Here is a 16,535-nt window from a genome sequence, read left to right on the forward strand (position 1 = left end):
TGTGGTATTTACCATTTGAAAGGCGGCCTCTGATTGGTTCGTATTTCTCTGACTCATCCTGGTGCGCTTAAATGCTAAAACAGAGAGGAGGAATTTCCTTTCCAAGATGCTGAGGAATTATATCTGCAGAATCCAAACAGGTGATATTAATTATACTGACCTATGATCTGTCTTTTTATTTCCAAAATGAAAGGTGAAAAGGAAATATCAATCAACAGAAAATCAATGTGGAATTTGTTTACTTGTCATTCTATTGTAGGACAATAAGTATTTTTAACAATAAGTATAATTTACCCAACAGGCTTATTTTCTTTAACATAAATTTAGTAATATTTCTTCTCCGATTCAAGAGGAAAACAGCTGCTCTTATAGGATAAAGCCACTTTAGGTGACTTCAGCTTTAATCCTTTATTGATTCGTGACTGCATGAAGACGCAGAGTCGCAACGGTGACGTCTGTGATCACTTAGCCATTCGACCTATTAATCCCTCTTTTAGGCTTAGAGCCAAGGTTGTTTTTTTTTTTTTAATAAGAGATACATGTCGGTCTTCTGAAAGCTATCCAGCGGAGCTCCCAATATTGTTTTTATTGCCTTGATGCCCCTATATTGGGACATTTCATTCTCGAAGGGAAGAGAGCAAGAAGGAAGGGAGATCATGGTCATATCCCAAGCTGCTTGGGATGAACGGCAGCAGAGTAAAGTGGGGAAATGTGTAGGGGGGCGGAGGAAGAGGGGCAGGAAGAGGAGCAGGAGCAAGTAAAGAAAGGTAAGATATCGGTAGTTCCCACCTGGCCACGCTCTGTTGCGATCTGATGAGAAAAAGTTGCGATAAGCAAGCAGACAACACACACAAGAACACGCACAGGAACACACACATACACAGACCGGCGTGTGAGGAGAGACAGAGCAAAAGAAGCATTCTGAGCATGAAAATACAGCAGCGTTATTGGACTCACAACATCAACACAACCTCCAGAGAAAGCAGAAGACACAGGAGAAGCAGTTGAAGCCCTCAGAGACGAGTGTGATGAATTACCAGTGTTTGTGCAAAGTGAATGTGAGGAGAATTTATAGCAAGAGAAGATGATGATGATGATGATGAGGATGATGATGATGATGATGATGGTGAGAGGACAGTCTGCTTCACGGCTGCAGGAAAAACGCCCACATTTCACACAGAAAAAGTCTGTTCCTGTGACATCTGGGTACTTTAATGCTGCATTCGCACAAGGCGACTTTTAGAGCTTTTTTTTTTTTTTCTTTTTCTTTTCCAGAATATAAAGAATTGAAATGTTTGGTCAGCCTCTGAATCGGCAGGACCAGAAGTACTTAACGCTGCGTGAAAACCACCTTCATAGTGATCAAAGCAACTTCGCTGGCAGATTAGTGCATGTATGTATTTTAACACCTCAAGTACAGCGAGTCCACACATCAGCGCAAAGCTCACACTCACATCCAAGAGGGAACTTTTGGCTTCAGATAAGTAAAATAGAAAAACATTTTTCCCCCTCATCTTACTGCCTAAAGAGAAGGACGCCAGAAATTTGACTATTTCAACATCCATTTTGCTAATTTCTCATGTATAAGAGATTTGTGTTTCCTGTTTTATCAGCATTATTTGGATCAAATGAACGAACACCAACTGTCCAAGACAAAACGCTCTGTGCTCAGTTTCACTTGACTGCTCTGATCCTAATCAGGCTGAGTTCCAGAGTCTATCCAGGTAGTTTTAACATCTAAAGCTAACCAAACAGTGATGTGACCAACAGGGTTAATCTTACAATTATAACAAATAAAGTCCTGCATGGCAATTCTTAACACCACTGTGTTCATCAAATTATATTGTCCAAGTCAGGAGTGTCAAACATAAGGCCCATGGGCCAAAACTGCCCCGCAAGAGGCTCCAACCCGGCCTCCAAACCATCAAACAGATTGTAAAAATTATTTAAGAAAATAACGATTTAAAAAAACTAACACATTTCTTAAGAGTAGAGGACACAACACAGCAGTGAGACTTGAGCTGAAATATTAGTCATGCTTCTATGAACAGGAGCTACCTCGTTGCTATCAAATGAGCCTCAAAACCATGATGTCAGGGTGAGTTTGTAAAAACACCCAGAATGCAACAACTACATTATAGTTATTTTGTCATTTCACTGTATTTTGCACCAGAAAATTTCAACAAAATAGTCTTTATGTTGATTTTGGAATCAATTTTTCATAGTAATTGTTTGTTTTTTGTGAATCTATAGACCGTTTCATCATGTATACTCTGAACCACGACAAAAAAAAAGCTTTAACGTTCAAATTTAAAGGATATTATGGCACTATTTTACAAGCCCGACCTATTCAAGATGAAATTGGGCTGCATGTGGCCTCTGAACTAAAACATGTTTGTCCTTCACATAGAAACTAGGGCAAACATCCATGTCATTGCATGGCGGGAACAAGAATATCTTGGGGTCAGCGAATAGATGACCATGAATCCTGCTGGAGACTTTTTGTTGTTTCAGCCAGAAGAGATATTAGTATCTTTACGAACGCATCACTGTGTACAAGGTTGTAAAGTGTTGTCTATGCTACTCGTCTATCTAATTACTCAATTTAGCATCTTTTTTGCACGTAATGTTTCAAAACTAGATCAAGATTCAAAGATCTGAGCACTTAAAATAGCCAGAATGATGGTTCCATCCTTGCTCTGTCAATGCATCCTGCTGCACAACATGTATGTGAGCTGATATGAAGGACAGGAAAAGAATGGAGGAGATGATTCAATGAACGAGTGAATGCAACTCCAGAGGGCTCGTGCAAACTGGACAAAATGTGTTTTTGCCATTCAAAAAGAAAACTAATCAGAGCAGCTGTCCACTGCGCCTAACAGCTTAAAGTTAGCACAATGTTCTCTGCCTGCTTGTTGCGGGAAGCAGAACGTGAACCTTTGAAACCATTAATACATATTTTGTTTTGCCCTGCTGTGGGTAGTTTACATCGCTCCCGCAAACACACATGAAACGCATCTGATACGTGGAAAAACAGGTAATTACATTTACGTAACCCGAACACGGGTGTAACACCAACACAGTTATGTAACGCAAACAGACTAAATGCCAGTGTCTTTAATTGTGGCTGCGGCAGCAATGATAAGAATAGCAAATAACAAAATGTGACATTTAGCTGCGAGAGGAAGGATGCTGCAGATTGTAAACTCGGCCGACTGGAGATGGAGAGGAAGGAAAACAGAGGACGCAAATGGGAGGAGATAAATTTAAACAGATAGACAGAGAGGCATAAAGAGCAGACATTACCCCATAAGGCTCCTGAAAGCAATCCAAGCCAGAAAACAAAGAGAAGAGGGGAAGAAAGTGACAGAGAAAGAACACAGAGATCGAGTCAGACACAGTTAAAACACAGAGAGCAGCATCAATCTGCAGCCAGCGAGAGACAACAACAATCTCAGGGATGGCAAGCGACACAGAGAAAAAATACACAGCCACAAACAAAGGAGAGTTTCTGCACAGAGTCAACAAACACTAGAGAATTTACTGGAATTGGCTGCAATTCAGAATAGTTTTTTTTTTTTTTCAACAAGTGTTTAATCACATTCAAAGAGGATCCCAGTCGTTGAACTCTCTTCTTTTTCTTCTCTGACGTGCATAATGAGGGTCTGAACCTGACGCTGACTCTGTCTGCCTCAACGCGACAGGAAGCAAAGAAACACAAACTTTACCTGTAACACTGCATCAATATTAATGAGCATTTCTATCCACGACTATTTGCATCAAACAAAACAGACAAAACGTCCCTCCTTCCCTCCAGTGTTTTCTTCATATTCATTTGAAAACATTCAAACACCATTTCCAGGTTTAGAAAAGCTTTACACTCCTTTCACTGTATCGTCTGACACAGAGAGAGGTAGGGAAACCCAGAAGAACTTTCTTCCTGCTGTCAGTCAGCAGCGGATCAGCGACTGAAGCTCGGGAAGCGTAACGGTTCACTGTGTTTCAGGACAGTGTTGATGTCCTGCATCGCTCCTCAGAGTCCTGTCTCCTATTTGGTGGAGGTTTCCTCTCTGGGCTGCACTTGTAACAAATATCAAACTGAGCTGGACTCCAATCCTGCTTTGGTTGAAGGTGTTGTGTTATTATTGCGGTGGCTGTGAGGTCAGCTGGTAGTACACATCGACTAAGTTTGGTGGTTAGATTCCCCTTCCTGCCCTGTCCATGTCTTCAGTCACTCCATTAAGCGCCTTGGATGCAACCACGGTGTGTATTCTTGCACGAGTCAGCAGGTAAATGTGACTGGTCATGTAAAGTGTCTTAAAACTTGGAGAAATGATAGTTTAACACGGAATAATTAAAAAAACAGGTAGAAGAGTTGACCTGATGAACAGTGGTAGTTAGCGACAACGCTCAACATAGTAAGTAGATGTTTTCATCTTAAGTTAAAATCACAGGAAGTTATTCCTGGAATAAAATCTGCAGTGGTTGGGGAGACTTTGCTGAGTTGACAAAATGAGGCCCCGTTTAAGACGGAGCCACTGACACTGCTAATTAAAAAGAAAAAAATGGCTCCCAAGGTGGAACTTTTCAATAAGATTGTGTGGAAACAGGAGAAGACAATAAGAACAAAGCTTCTTCAAGAGTGTCAGGACTCCCGGTCCATATTCTCCTGGGACACCGTAATAACGATCCAACTTGGTCGTCTGTCCAGACGAATGTCTGTGAACTCTCACTAATGTTTCTAGTGTATTGTTTTCTGTGCTCGTGCGTGTGGTTCCATCACAAAAACAAACAGCGCCAACTCGTGGCCTGGCATGAATACTACATCATTTTCAGCTTTTGCGCCGTTCTTCTGTAAACTGACATCGTTTTCAAAACGTTGCATTGTAAACACAAAACTTTTCTGAAACAAAAACAGAAAATCTTTGTATTTTCACTTAAAACTTGGTCGTAAAAACGGAGCATTAATGCCACATATCTTTTGTACAACAGCTAATTGACTATTCAAATTGACTAGTTTCCATAGTTGTTCATAATGCAGAGTCCTTTAAAGGTTTGATACTTTCTCTAGATGTTTTTCCAACACATATGATGAGTGTGTGAAGGATACTGAACTAATTATCAACAAAGTCAGCTTATATCATTATTATTATTATTACTCTTAAGTGTTGCTTTGGATGTATATAACCAATTTTGTTAAAATCAGGTTTCCTACTCAAATTCGCCTTCGCCAAACTGACCAAAATGCAGCTGTGTATAAAATGTGTGTCCTGAGTCGTAAACCTATGAGCCAAATCGAGCACGGCTCATTAAACCTACTTGCACGAGAGGCTGAGGACACTTTATGTAACTGGAAGCAGAGGTTGACACACACATGATTATGAAATAACCTCCAGGCAGCGCAAAAGTCTGGAGCGTGATGGGGAGATAACAGATTAACTCCCTCGCTCCACTGACGGAGGAAGTTGGAAAACGTAAAATCAGCTGAGAAAATACACAAACGCGATGAGTCAGCACTGCAGGGGATTTTAGGGTCGCCGTGTGGGGAGGTATGAACTGGAGGGACTTACGAGCAAGCGAAGGCCACCAGAGCACCACTGACCACGATGAAGTCCAGAATGTTCCACAGGTCACGGAAATAAGAGCCCGGGTGGAGGAGCAGTCCCAAATCAATCATCTAGATTCACACAAACAATCGGGAGAGTTGTGAAATAGATTTTTTGAAATTGAAAAAAAGAAAATTTTAAAGCAAAGAAGCTCATTCGGTAGGTCAGTTATATGAGGGGGGTCTGAAAATAAAGACAGTAGAGTTGTGCGCATGGCGAGGTATGAATCCTGAAAACGAAAAGATGTTCAGACAGATTAAAAAAGTCTCCGGATTTCTCACCTTAATCACCATCTCAAACGTGAAGACTCCGGTGAAGACGTAATCCAGATACTTCAGGACCTGCAGAAACAGGAAGTCGGAAAGTGTCCTCTGTGATGGCTCGCCAACAGGGCCATTGTGTGTGTGTGTGTGTGTGTGTGTGTGTGTGTGTGTGTGTGTGTGTGTGTGTGTGTGTGTGTGTGTGTGTGTGTGTGTGTGTGTGTGTGTGTGTGTGTGTGTGTGTGTGCGTGCCAGGATCAGATATGCACGCTGTGCTCCTCTGTCCTGTCAGAGGTCTCGAGCTCTGTCAGCTTTGAGCTCCCCTGCACAAACGCTCATTGCCTGAGTACGCAAAGCACACACACACACACACACACACACACACACACACACACACACACACACACACACACACACACACACACACCATCACCTCAGTTCCCCTTTGTGCCCCGACTAGAATGCTAATTAACTCTGCTTGTCTGTCAAAATAGAAATAAAAACAAAACCTGGAGTCTCGTGTCCGCGAGTCTCTTCATTCTAAATGTGGACAAACATCTTACTCATCGGAAGAAGAGATAAAGAAACTTATTATGGAAATGTAAAATTGGTTTGGCATCAATGCTCAAGAGTAAATTACTTGAAAAAGCTTTTGCTGTGTGTGTGTGTGTGTGTGTGTGTGTGTGTGTGTGTGTGTGTGTGTGTGTGTGTGGTGTTTTTTTGTCTCTTTGTCTCTCTGTGTTTGTTTGTGCGCTCCTCCAGATGTTTGTTTATGACGGCCGGCTGTCGGGCCCACTCACATTGTTGCGCGGTGCGTTGGCTTGCACGGGGTCCTCGGCTGCCAGGGCGATGCTGCTCATGGTGATGACCATCAGGATGCACATCTCAAAGTAGCGCAGGTTGACCACATAGTGACACAGCCGCCGCACCCTGCAAGGCCACACGCACGCGTCAACAAACACGTTGCGTGCGCAGCCGTTCATTTAAAGTTCATTTTGAGAGGCGACGTAGCCCCGTGACTATTGGTGAGAGGAAGGAACAAAGGCGACCCTGTGGAGGGCAAAACTATTCAGGGTCATCTGGGTTCACCTAACAATCATTTTATTGATTGATTTATTCTGAACATGCTGCTGCTTGTACCTGAGCTTCACTGACTATGGGTTCCATTAAAACTTTATAAAGACTGAACTCGGCTCTGGTTCAGAGTGAAGTAGCTTTAAAATGAGCCACAACCCGTCCAAACATTTACTTCTAGAGCAGCTCCAGATTCAACCAGAAAAGGCTACACTGCATGCATATCGGTGGAAATTTAGAAAAGTGAGTTTGTGACTGGATGTTCGCTGATTTGAATCCCACTGGGACGTGTAGCGAAGGCCAACTATGAAAACAATGGGTTGGGATTAATGTAATATCTTACATAACAAAGAATTGCATCCTCCTCAACTGGAACCAGTAAAGACCCCCCGACATTCAACAATAAACTAATTATGACTGAAACTCTGAGGTTGCCACAACAGACGTGCACTTTAAAAGAAATAAGGGATTTGTCTTCACAAAGATTTGGAAACCTTTTTTCAACCTCTGAGTATTTATATTAATATTTTCATTTTCATTTCATATTACAAAAAAACTAACACAACTTGTGTCACCACTGTGACCATGGTCTGTACCCTAATGTTGTTGTTTTTTGTCTGCTGATGGGTTTTTTTTTTGTCTTTTTTGCTCTGTTTTGTTTGGGCTCTATTTGTTTGTAAAAAGTTTAATAAATATATAACTAAAAATAAAAGTGAAAAAAAAAAAGAAAAAGGAAACAATTGGCTGGAAGCACAAACTTTAAAATCTCTGTACTGGAATATAACCTTAATAATAATTCTCTGACGACGTTTGATCATCCATCTCCACCGGCCCCTTAAGCAAAAGGCTGACGCCCATTGTGACGGAGCACTCGTGAACGCACCGTCATGCCCGGAGCGGTGCGCCTTTCCTCTCTCCGCTGGCCGGAGAATTGCGGCGCTGGGGGCATGCGCACACGGCGCTGTCAATCTTATGGTGGAGAGCAACTCCAGAAACTGTTTTCCCGGGGCCATGGACATTTTTCCTGGCTGTAGGCAGACGAGGGTGCCCACTCGCTGCCTACACGGCACTCCTACATTCACACACACACCTTCACTCACCTTCCAGAGTAGCGGCAGTGACGCGCCGGCAGGGTGACTGACGAACCCGGGCCATACCACCAGTCGGGTTAAATGGTTTGGGCCCGGAAGGTTTCAGTCGCGTGAACAATATTATTATTTATTTTCGTTAAAACTTATTGCCGGGTGTACTGAGGGGTTAGTGTGGGAGGGCATAATCCTGTCAGTAAGTGATAATATGTATTTAATTATGGAAAAACTATTTATTAGGATTTGGGGTTTAGAATAAAATAATCTTTGCTAGCGAAAGGTTACGCCCAGTGGGAGGGGCTAAGTAGATAAAACGGGCCGCGCTGGGCCTGAGGAGAGAGTTGGACTCTGGTTAGAGGTGGTAACCAGTACTGATCTGTGGAGTGTCATTTTTGAATCCTGAGGTTGAGGAAGAACTCAGATGTAAATAGCCTGTACAGATTTGTATATAGAGTTTTCTTTGCTTTGTTTATTTTCACATTTGGGTATTTTTCGGGTTTTGCACTTTGTAAATATTATGATTCACTGTTTTTGGGAGGCCTGAAAAATAAATTGAAAACAACAAACACAGCTGACGACTACGCCATCGTTTTTCCCAGTTTGGGAAGGTTGTCGAGAGGACCCCGCGACACCCATATTGCCTGAAAACTGGATGGATCGAATATAATTGCATCGAAATCAGGTGAACAACGGAGGAATTAAAACACAAGTTATTCTCCTACCCTCCTTCCCTCCCTACAGGACCTCTGACAGTGAAACTGAAAGTTGATGGTGTCAGCCTCCTGCCCTCATCACATCTGCATCCAGAGGATGACTGTTGTTCTCTGTCTCCAATCTTATCCCTTTCTCTCTTTCTGCCCCCCCAAACCCAAACCAAACAGCAGAAATCCTCCACTTCGGAGTCTGGTTTGGCAGGTTTCATCCCGTTAAAAGGGAGTTTTTCCTTTCCACCGTCTCCTCTGTTTGTTCATGTTGGGTTTTTTTCTGTAAAAGTGTCCTGAAATGACTGGGTTGCATTTGCCGCTATAGAAAAAAAAGATTCATTGAATGCTATATATGTTCTTATCTGCTTTTGAAAATTGTTTGAATGCTCTCGTACGTTGCTTCAGATCGTTATTCATGGGAAACTTGAAGCACCGTCCACTCAGTCTAAAAGGAGTTAAATTGTGTTGATGTATAAATATCCAAGAACCTATCACCTACACAATTTCCAACTCTGAAAACATGACTGGCTCCTTTTGTAAGTTTGTTTATAAAAACTTGTACTTTCTTTAATGAGCAGAGGTTGAAAACAAGGTGAAATTGCTCTATGGAATCTGTGACGGGGCTCTAATTTTCACCAGACCAAGTGAAATAATATCTGTCTATATTCACATGATACCAGCAACATGCCAACATGTTGTGTGCTTCTGTACTTGATAGATATAGTTTAAGATAGTTCTTTGTTTTGTAATGATTGTAGGAATGTTGGCATGCACTCGCCGTCCATAAGGTCCAGTGGACACAGACATAACGGCGTGTTGTCTTTCTCCAGGTGATTGTGCTTAAACTATGTTTGAACTCCTAACAATCAGCCCTACATTCACTATTTCAAGGATCACCCTAGTGTGTGAGTGCAATTATTTAGAACTGCACATGTTGACCTCATTATCTCCCAACATGCCTCCTCCTCCAGGTTGAACTCACGGGTTTGTTGGTCCAAAGACGAACATGGAGCTGAAGGGGAGGATCTGTCGAGGCCCGTTGGCTGCTGCTTCCTCCTCCTCCTCCAGATCCTTTTTCTCCTCACTCAGTCTCAGGAAGTTGTCACAGTCGATGTTGTTCACTGGAGGGAAGACAAAGCTCATTAAACCGGAGAAGAGTTTTCAGAGGATATAAAGCAAGCTGTTGGTTTTAGTGCTATAAAATAACATGAATCAATACTCAGTCACATGACAAAGTGAACATTTCTCTGGCTGGTGGATGGAGAATTAAGATTTGTACAAAAATCTGAAACCGCAAAGAAAAGCAGTAAATAAGTACAAACAAGCTGGTAAACCTGAATAGAAATTATTTGGACTAATACTATGCGGACATTCGTATGGAGGTTTATAAAAAAGTTGTGTTTTCAGTGGCTTTGAGCGCCGTTTTTGTGTAAACAAACACCCAATGAAAGTTTTCCATTTTCACTTGTAGACACTTGCTGTGTGAACGGGGCCTGAGACTCACTGGGGATGATGGTGGTCTCTCCAGGCGGGGCGGTGATGGTGACGGGGATGTGGATGGCGTTGCTGTTGAGGCCGGCCTGGCTCGCCCTCGTGGAGTTCTTCTGGTTGTCGGCGTCCTCTTGCTTTTCCCCGAGACTCAGGCCGCTCCGCGTCGGCTGCAGAGGACTGCCGGCGAGGCCGTCCTCCTCAGCGTCAGTTTGCCTCTCCCTGTGGAAAAAGACGAGTTCCGTATGAAACATGACGTCATGTCCTGGTTCAAGTCCAAAACGGTTAATGGTGTGGTGAAGAAGCTCAGACACCATGATATAATCATTCATACTGATGATCTGTTATATTTGTGTCTTAACGCCTGTTTTAGATTTACATTTTAAAAACTAATTTGTCTGAATGCTGGCAACCTTTGGAACTTGTAATAAATATCCGTAAAATACTTCAAATCCCACCAACGACAGCTCAGTGATCATCAGGCATTCAGTTAAGGGTGGGGGTTGATGGTGTGGGGAGCAGGCTCTCCATATATGAGGGTTTTCTGTGTCTTCCTACAACTAATACAATACAAAAACACGTATCTTGGTTTTCAAAATTAAACATTTGTCACCTCAGATACATGCCTTCAAGTTCACAGAACCGATTCCTTTTGTGTGGGTTAGGGTTTAAAACCCTGGAAATCTGTCCGATTACTGCAACTGTTACAGCTCAAAGGCAGAAATTTCAATCCAAGTGCTTTTATTTTTGCCTCCAACATGGTTTCACAAAATTAACATACTAGCAAGGTTAGATACTCAATAATGTATCTAAAAACATGCACACTTTATGTTGAAATTGTAGTCATTTTCAGTACTAATTGTTTGGTTTTGATAAAATATAGACATTTTGATCACACACAATTTTGAAAGGAAAACTTTAAAGTTTAAAGGTGAAGGTCATTATGGCACTATTTTACTGTTCCGCCACACTCAAGATGAAATTCGGCTGCATGAGGCCCCTGGACTAACATGGTTGTGCAACTCCTGGTCTAAGGTGAAGTAAACTTATGACAGACATCTGACTGATAATGACGCCAGTGTCAAATTACAAGCAGTCAGTGCCCTGGGCTTTTGAATGAGAAATTGAGGAGTAATTTAACAAATTGCATAAACAATAGTCATTGAGACACTGTCCAACCAAATGGACTGTTATCTAAAACTATGAATACATGATCCTTTTGCTCAATAAAATTATCTTTTTATTTTCAAAAATATAAGTCAGAGATACAGAAGTCTGTATCTGTCCTAATCTAGCGTACAAACAGGTAAGTTCATATAATTGTCATGAGGTATTAAAATATTACTTGTGAATGTAACATTAAATTCATTTACATGAGGAGCAGACACAAAGTGTCTGTCTCTGCAGAGCGTCCTGTGCTCTGTATCATGGTACCTTTGTCCTTTGGTGCCGTTCTTGCTCCTCCTGGAGTCTTCTCCGCTCAGAGTGGAGTGAGCCCTGACCATGCGGGAGCAGCGTCCTTTCCTCTCTCCGTTACTGTCACTCCCCCCTCCACCTTTCCCCCTCCGCTCCCCGTGTGCACCGTTGGCCAGCATCCCGTTGCCCTCCTTGGACGGACGATGGGAGTGATGGTGGCGATGCCCCTTGTCCTCTCCCGCCCGCGGGTCGTTGGCGTCCTCCTCCGGGGAGCCTGCCTGGTGTTGGTGTCTGTGCCCATCCCCCTTCCTCTCGCCGTTGTGCTCTCTGCCCCTGCTGTGGTGGGAGTGGCGCCTCTCGCCGCGCCCCTCGCCACCGTCCCTGCCTTCCCCGTTCCTGTCGCAGTGTCGGTGGTGTTTCCTGGGACGGCCGTGGAGGCCGTCCCCCACCGCGTCCTCCTCCGGCGTGCCGTCGGCGGGCCAGCCGGGCTTGTCTCCATTCTTGGACTCCACCATGAGCGGCCGGTCCAGGTGTGTCTTCATGTCCGGGTGCAGGTGGAGGGCGCTGGACATCCTCAGGCGTTCCTCGGGGTCCAGCTCGTTGAAGAGGGCCTCGCTGCTCGCCCTTATGTTGTGTTTCCTCAGCTGGTTCGTCCTCTGCTCCCACACCGACATGGCCTTTGCTGAGCGCTGCTGCTCTTTGCTGCTAAAATCCACAGAGAAACACGATGTGACAAACGACGACACAAATAAAAAGGTGATTTCATGAGCTTCTTTTGGAACGGTGTTTGCGTGATTGTCGCAATCCACAAGTTTCATCCATAGTCCACATCGTCTTCTGTGAATAACCTTCATTTGATCAGGTTTCTCACAAAGTCAGAAACCAAGAGCTCTATGGATGACTCTGCACCAATGTTCACCATGGTAAAGTCTTCACTTACCATGCACAAGTACACAACGAGGTGATTTATAACCGTCATGGCCAAATAAGATCATTACCCAGGAGGTACAATGGCTGAACTTTCCATTGTTACATTACTTGACATATAGTTTATCAACTTGTCACCTCAACATTGAGGTTTTTCCAAAGGGCTTGGATACAAGCAGGAAACGAAGCCTTTCCCCGGGAAACTAAACTAAATGGAATGTAAGACAATACAGTGTTGGTGTCACTGGTGTAAAACGATTTTTGTTTTCTGAAAAACTTGCTTATTTGTCCAGGTAGAAAAAAAACAACTGGCTTTTCATAACAATTTCACTGGTATGACCAAAGAAAAGCTTGACACAACCAAAGCTTTTCGTACCACGTGATCCAGTCGCTGTGCTTGCATGCTCAGCTTTGTTTTAAACAGTTCAATTCATTCGGAATTCAGAGATCACACTGTCTTGTCTGCATGAACCCTAAATAGTGATCAAGTCACTATGAATATTATCCACTTTGGTCCAAGACTTGTGATTTTAGATTTTATTTGTTTGCACACATAATCTGACACCCAGCTTTAATCAAAAGCCTCACACCAATCGCCATGGATTTGTAAGATCGACGAATCGAGATTATTTGTCTTTTAACGTCAAGAAACATTCATCTTGTTCACAGCATTATCAGAAAGATGAAGCGTTTCAAAGTCAGCGTTTCGGAATAGTTGTGCCTTTCCACCACTGTTCCAGTAGTGACGTTGCAGACATGAAGCTTCAACGGTCTGAACCAGTCACGTGTGACATGCTAAAATGGCTAAACCCATGACAAGAGGGTGAAAAAAAGTGTTAAAGGGGACATATCATGCTAAATCCACTTTTTTAGCCCTTAAATGCATTTTGTTGTATATTTAGAGTGTTTAGAAGTACAGAAAAGTTCAAAGTAGTCTCTTCAGGTGCTCCGTTGATATCTTTATATTCTGTTTTGGTCATATTTTGCGATCCGTTTCGATTTTTCTATTCTCTATTACGTTTTTTGAACAATGACGTCACAGTATTCTCAGCGGAACTGCCAAATTAGGACATCGACATTTCGAGCAATCCGCCATTTTTGTTTCTCGCTGCGATTTTGTAGTCCAACCGAAGTTACGAGAGGATAAGTCGAAATGTTCGGTTGTTGGATGTAGTAACCCACAAGATTCGTTACACCGTCTCGCAGGATCAGAACCTTTTCGAAGTGCCTGGTTGAGTTTTATTTTTCACAGAAATGTACCCACATCTGTGGGTAAGGTCATTTTTTTGTGCGCGAATCACTTTAAGGACGACTGCTTCAACAACCTCCGCCAGTATAAAGAAGGATTTGCCGAAAGACTTGGTCTGATTGAGCGGTCAGTTCCTTCTATCTATGGAGACGACGAACAGAGCACTTCGGTAAGCTGTATATAACGCTAAAAAGTGTGATGATAAGACGTCCCTGTCATTGTTTTGTTAGCATTAGCAGTTGCACCGTCTTCATATGTTAGCGCTGTGTGCTCGTTTTAGATTATAATGTAACTTCTGTGTTAAATAGTCGTTGTAATACAGGCAGTATTGTAGTAGTGGGCATGGATGGAGAAGTTAGTGTAAATATAGTAACACACCATTGCGTTACATCCATATGAAGACGTTGTTCTGTAGGTGCATCATCGTCATTTTCATCTCGCTCCGCCGGGTCCGACTCTGGCTCCAACATGTATGGCTGGATGGACAAATCTTCCGTTGTTGACATTTTGTAAATAACGTGTGAATATAAAGTTTCTGCGCCGCTAGATAATTGTATCTGTTCTATCAAACTACAAAGATGGCCGAACAGGGTGACGTTGAACCGAGTGTCACCTCTGCAACCTGGAGAGGAGGCGGGGTATGAAGTGTCTCATTTGCATTTGAAGAGACCGCCCCAAAACGAGTTGCTCTCAGAAGCACATCAGAAAAGGGGTTGAAAAGGGGCCTGTGGAGCTATAATAATGAGGAATTCAGACCCAAGCATTGCAGTTTCGCGTTGTATAGACCACAACTGTGTGATTTATATGTAAAAAGGAAGGATTTAAAAGCATGATATGTCTCCTTTAAAACAATAGCTAGAAAAGTTCAAATGGCTTAGAATCTAACAAAATAAACTACAGTTACAAAAGGTTAGAAATATAGGAATATGACCTAAGATATAGTTTTTCATATATAACCAAATACACTCTACATACAGTATATGTTGCTTCTTAAGGTTGACTAGTTTTTTGCCAGGCTTCTTTGGGTGTATAAAGTGACAAATATATCACTGACAAATAATATATAGCAAAGGAGACAATAACTGTATGCTTGTTAACCACTTTTCATAATTTGTCCACCGGGTGGACACGATATTTCAGTAAGGACTAAGCAGCGGATGACAACAATGCAACTCTGAGTCAGCTACCTTAATATATCCTGAATGAAAGCCAGACCGTGACATTGAGTTGGCGAGTGTGAGTGTGGACAGAAATCCAGTGTTCTGAGACGCCTTAGTCAAAATTATTGAAAAATTGCTCACTGAGGCATATCGAGGCCCCGTTTACACGACATTTTCAAGCGATAACTCCAAACTTTCGTGGTTTCATTACAAAAACAACCACCAGCAGCCACTAGTGGCTGGTAACTACATCGTTTCCAGCGGGTTTTTTTCCCATTTCTGTGTAAAAAGACATAATTTTCAAAATGTGGAATCCCGAAAACTTTTCTGAAACAAAAACGAAAACGATGCCTTTTCACTTAAAATGTTGTCGTGTAAACGGAGCATAAAACTCTCAGGATTCCTTTTTTTTGGTGATCTTTACTGTTGTAAAATCTGCTCAAAAAACTCCAAAACAACGCCTTGTGAATATTCCTGCCAATAAAGAGCTTCCTGACTTTAAATGGTAAACATTTTCATTTTGGCAGTGTGTGACCCCTGAACCTGTCGAACAGATCTTTTTTTCGGACTCATGGGTAAATGAGACAAGTAGAAAAATGATAAACATGCTATGAGTAATGATCATTCCCCACATAATAAAAGAAAGAAACAAACTAAATCCTGACTGAAAAAGATGATTGTCGCCTAATTAAAAATCACACAACCAAAAATCTTTTGTTGTGTCCATGAGGCCATTAGTTATGTAGCCAGGCGCTCCATACTGTTTCTGCCCGAGAGCGCAGTATGGCTGGTGTACATGGGGCTTCATGGGGGGAGAGGAGGGGGGGGGGGGGGGTTAGTCCCACTGGGTCACCTGTACCTCAAGACACGTCGAGCGGGGGAGGAGTAGACAGTATAACTCCTAAAACACAAGACAGAAGACACACAGACAGGAAACACAGAGCACACAGGATAGATATCCACAGACAGGTGAGCTGCACACATACAGGTACAGCCAGAGGTGTTGAGCTGAGAGATAAGATGCTTTTTTCTTTGGTTATTTTTATGAACAAAGCACATACACAGTGGAGAAAGAGAGGAAGAGTGTTTCACAGTGAGAATGAGTGTTAGCTGAAAGGGGCAAGATGTTAAGTCGGTGGATCTGGGCCTCCATCTGCACCGTAATCAACTGAGACAGCAGAGCGCTGGAGAAGGAGAGCAAACGTCAAGCTGCTGGTTGTGTGGGGTTATTTTTTATTTTTTTCATTTTCTTTAGCCTTGACTCATATTATCTTTTAAAGTGATGTCCCGGGGTCTGAAATTACAAACAGACTGGAAATGTCAAACTGCCCGTGGCGATCGCAACGCTCAGAGAAATGAAACTTTTATGGAGAGAATTATTCGCATCAGGGAGCGCAGAGAGCGGAAGACGAATTCCTGCAGGCGCCGATGCAGATGAGTTGCAGCCATCAACAAAGTTTTACACTTTGGGTTCTCTGCGGAGTGTGTGTGATGTGCTGCATGCAGCAGACTGTGGAATTCTGCTCTGTCTTGCACTTTGCAGTGACGGTTTCACATATTTAG

The 16,535-nt window shown here is 42.7% G+C and overlaps 1 protein-coding gene across 1 annotated transcript in view; it reads right to left on the reverse strand.

The window, feature by feature from the left end:
• cacna1bb (calcium channel, voltage-dependent, N type, alpha 1B subunit, b) overlaps positions 1-16,535 on the reverse strand; it is a gene marked incomplete at both ends in the record, with an annotated part of 227,068 nt that overhangs the window by 57,864 nt on the left and 152,669 nt on the right. Inside the window, 8 exons of the mRNA XM_080476704.1 lie at positions 790-810; positions 5,571-5,677; positions 5,888-5,947; positions 6,667-6,796; positions 9,715-9,853; positions 10,237-10,442; positions 11,655-12,338; positions 15,832-15,873. Coding sequence (XP_080332830.1) covers positions 790-810; positions 5,571-5,677; positions 5,888-5,947; positions 6,667-6,796; positions 9,715-9,853; positions 10,237-10,442; positions 11,655-12,338; positions 15,832-15,873 — 1,389 coding nt within the window. The remainder of the gene's footprint in view (positions 1-789; positions 811-5,570; positions 5,678-5,887; positions 5,948-6,666; positions 6,797-9,714; positions 9,854-10,236; positions 10,443-11,654; positions 12,339-15,831; positions 15,874-16,535) is intronic.

Source organism: Lipophrys pholis (genome assembly GCF_963383615.2).
Source record: "Lipophrys pholis genome assembly, chromosome: 12".
NCBI classification, from domain to species: domain Eukaryota; kingdom Metazoa; phylum Chordata; class Actinopteri; order Blenniiformes; family Blenniidae; genus Lipophrys; species Lipophrys pholis.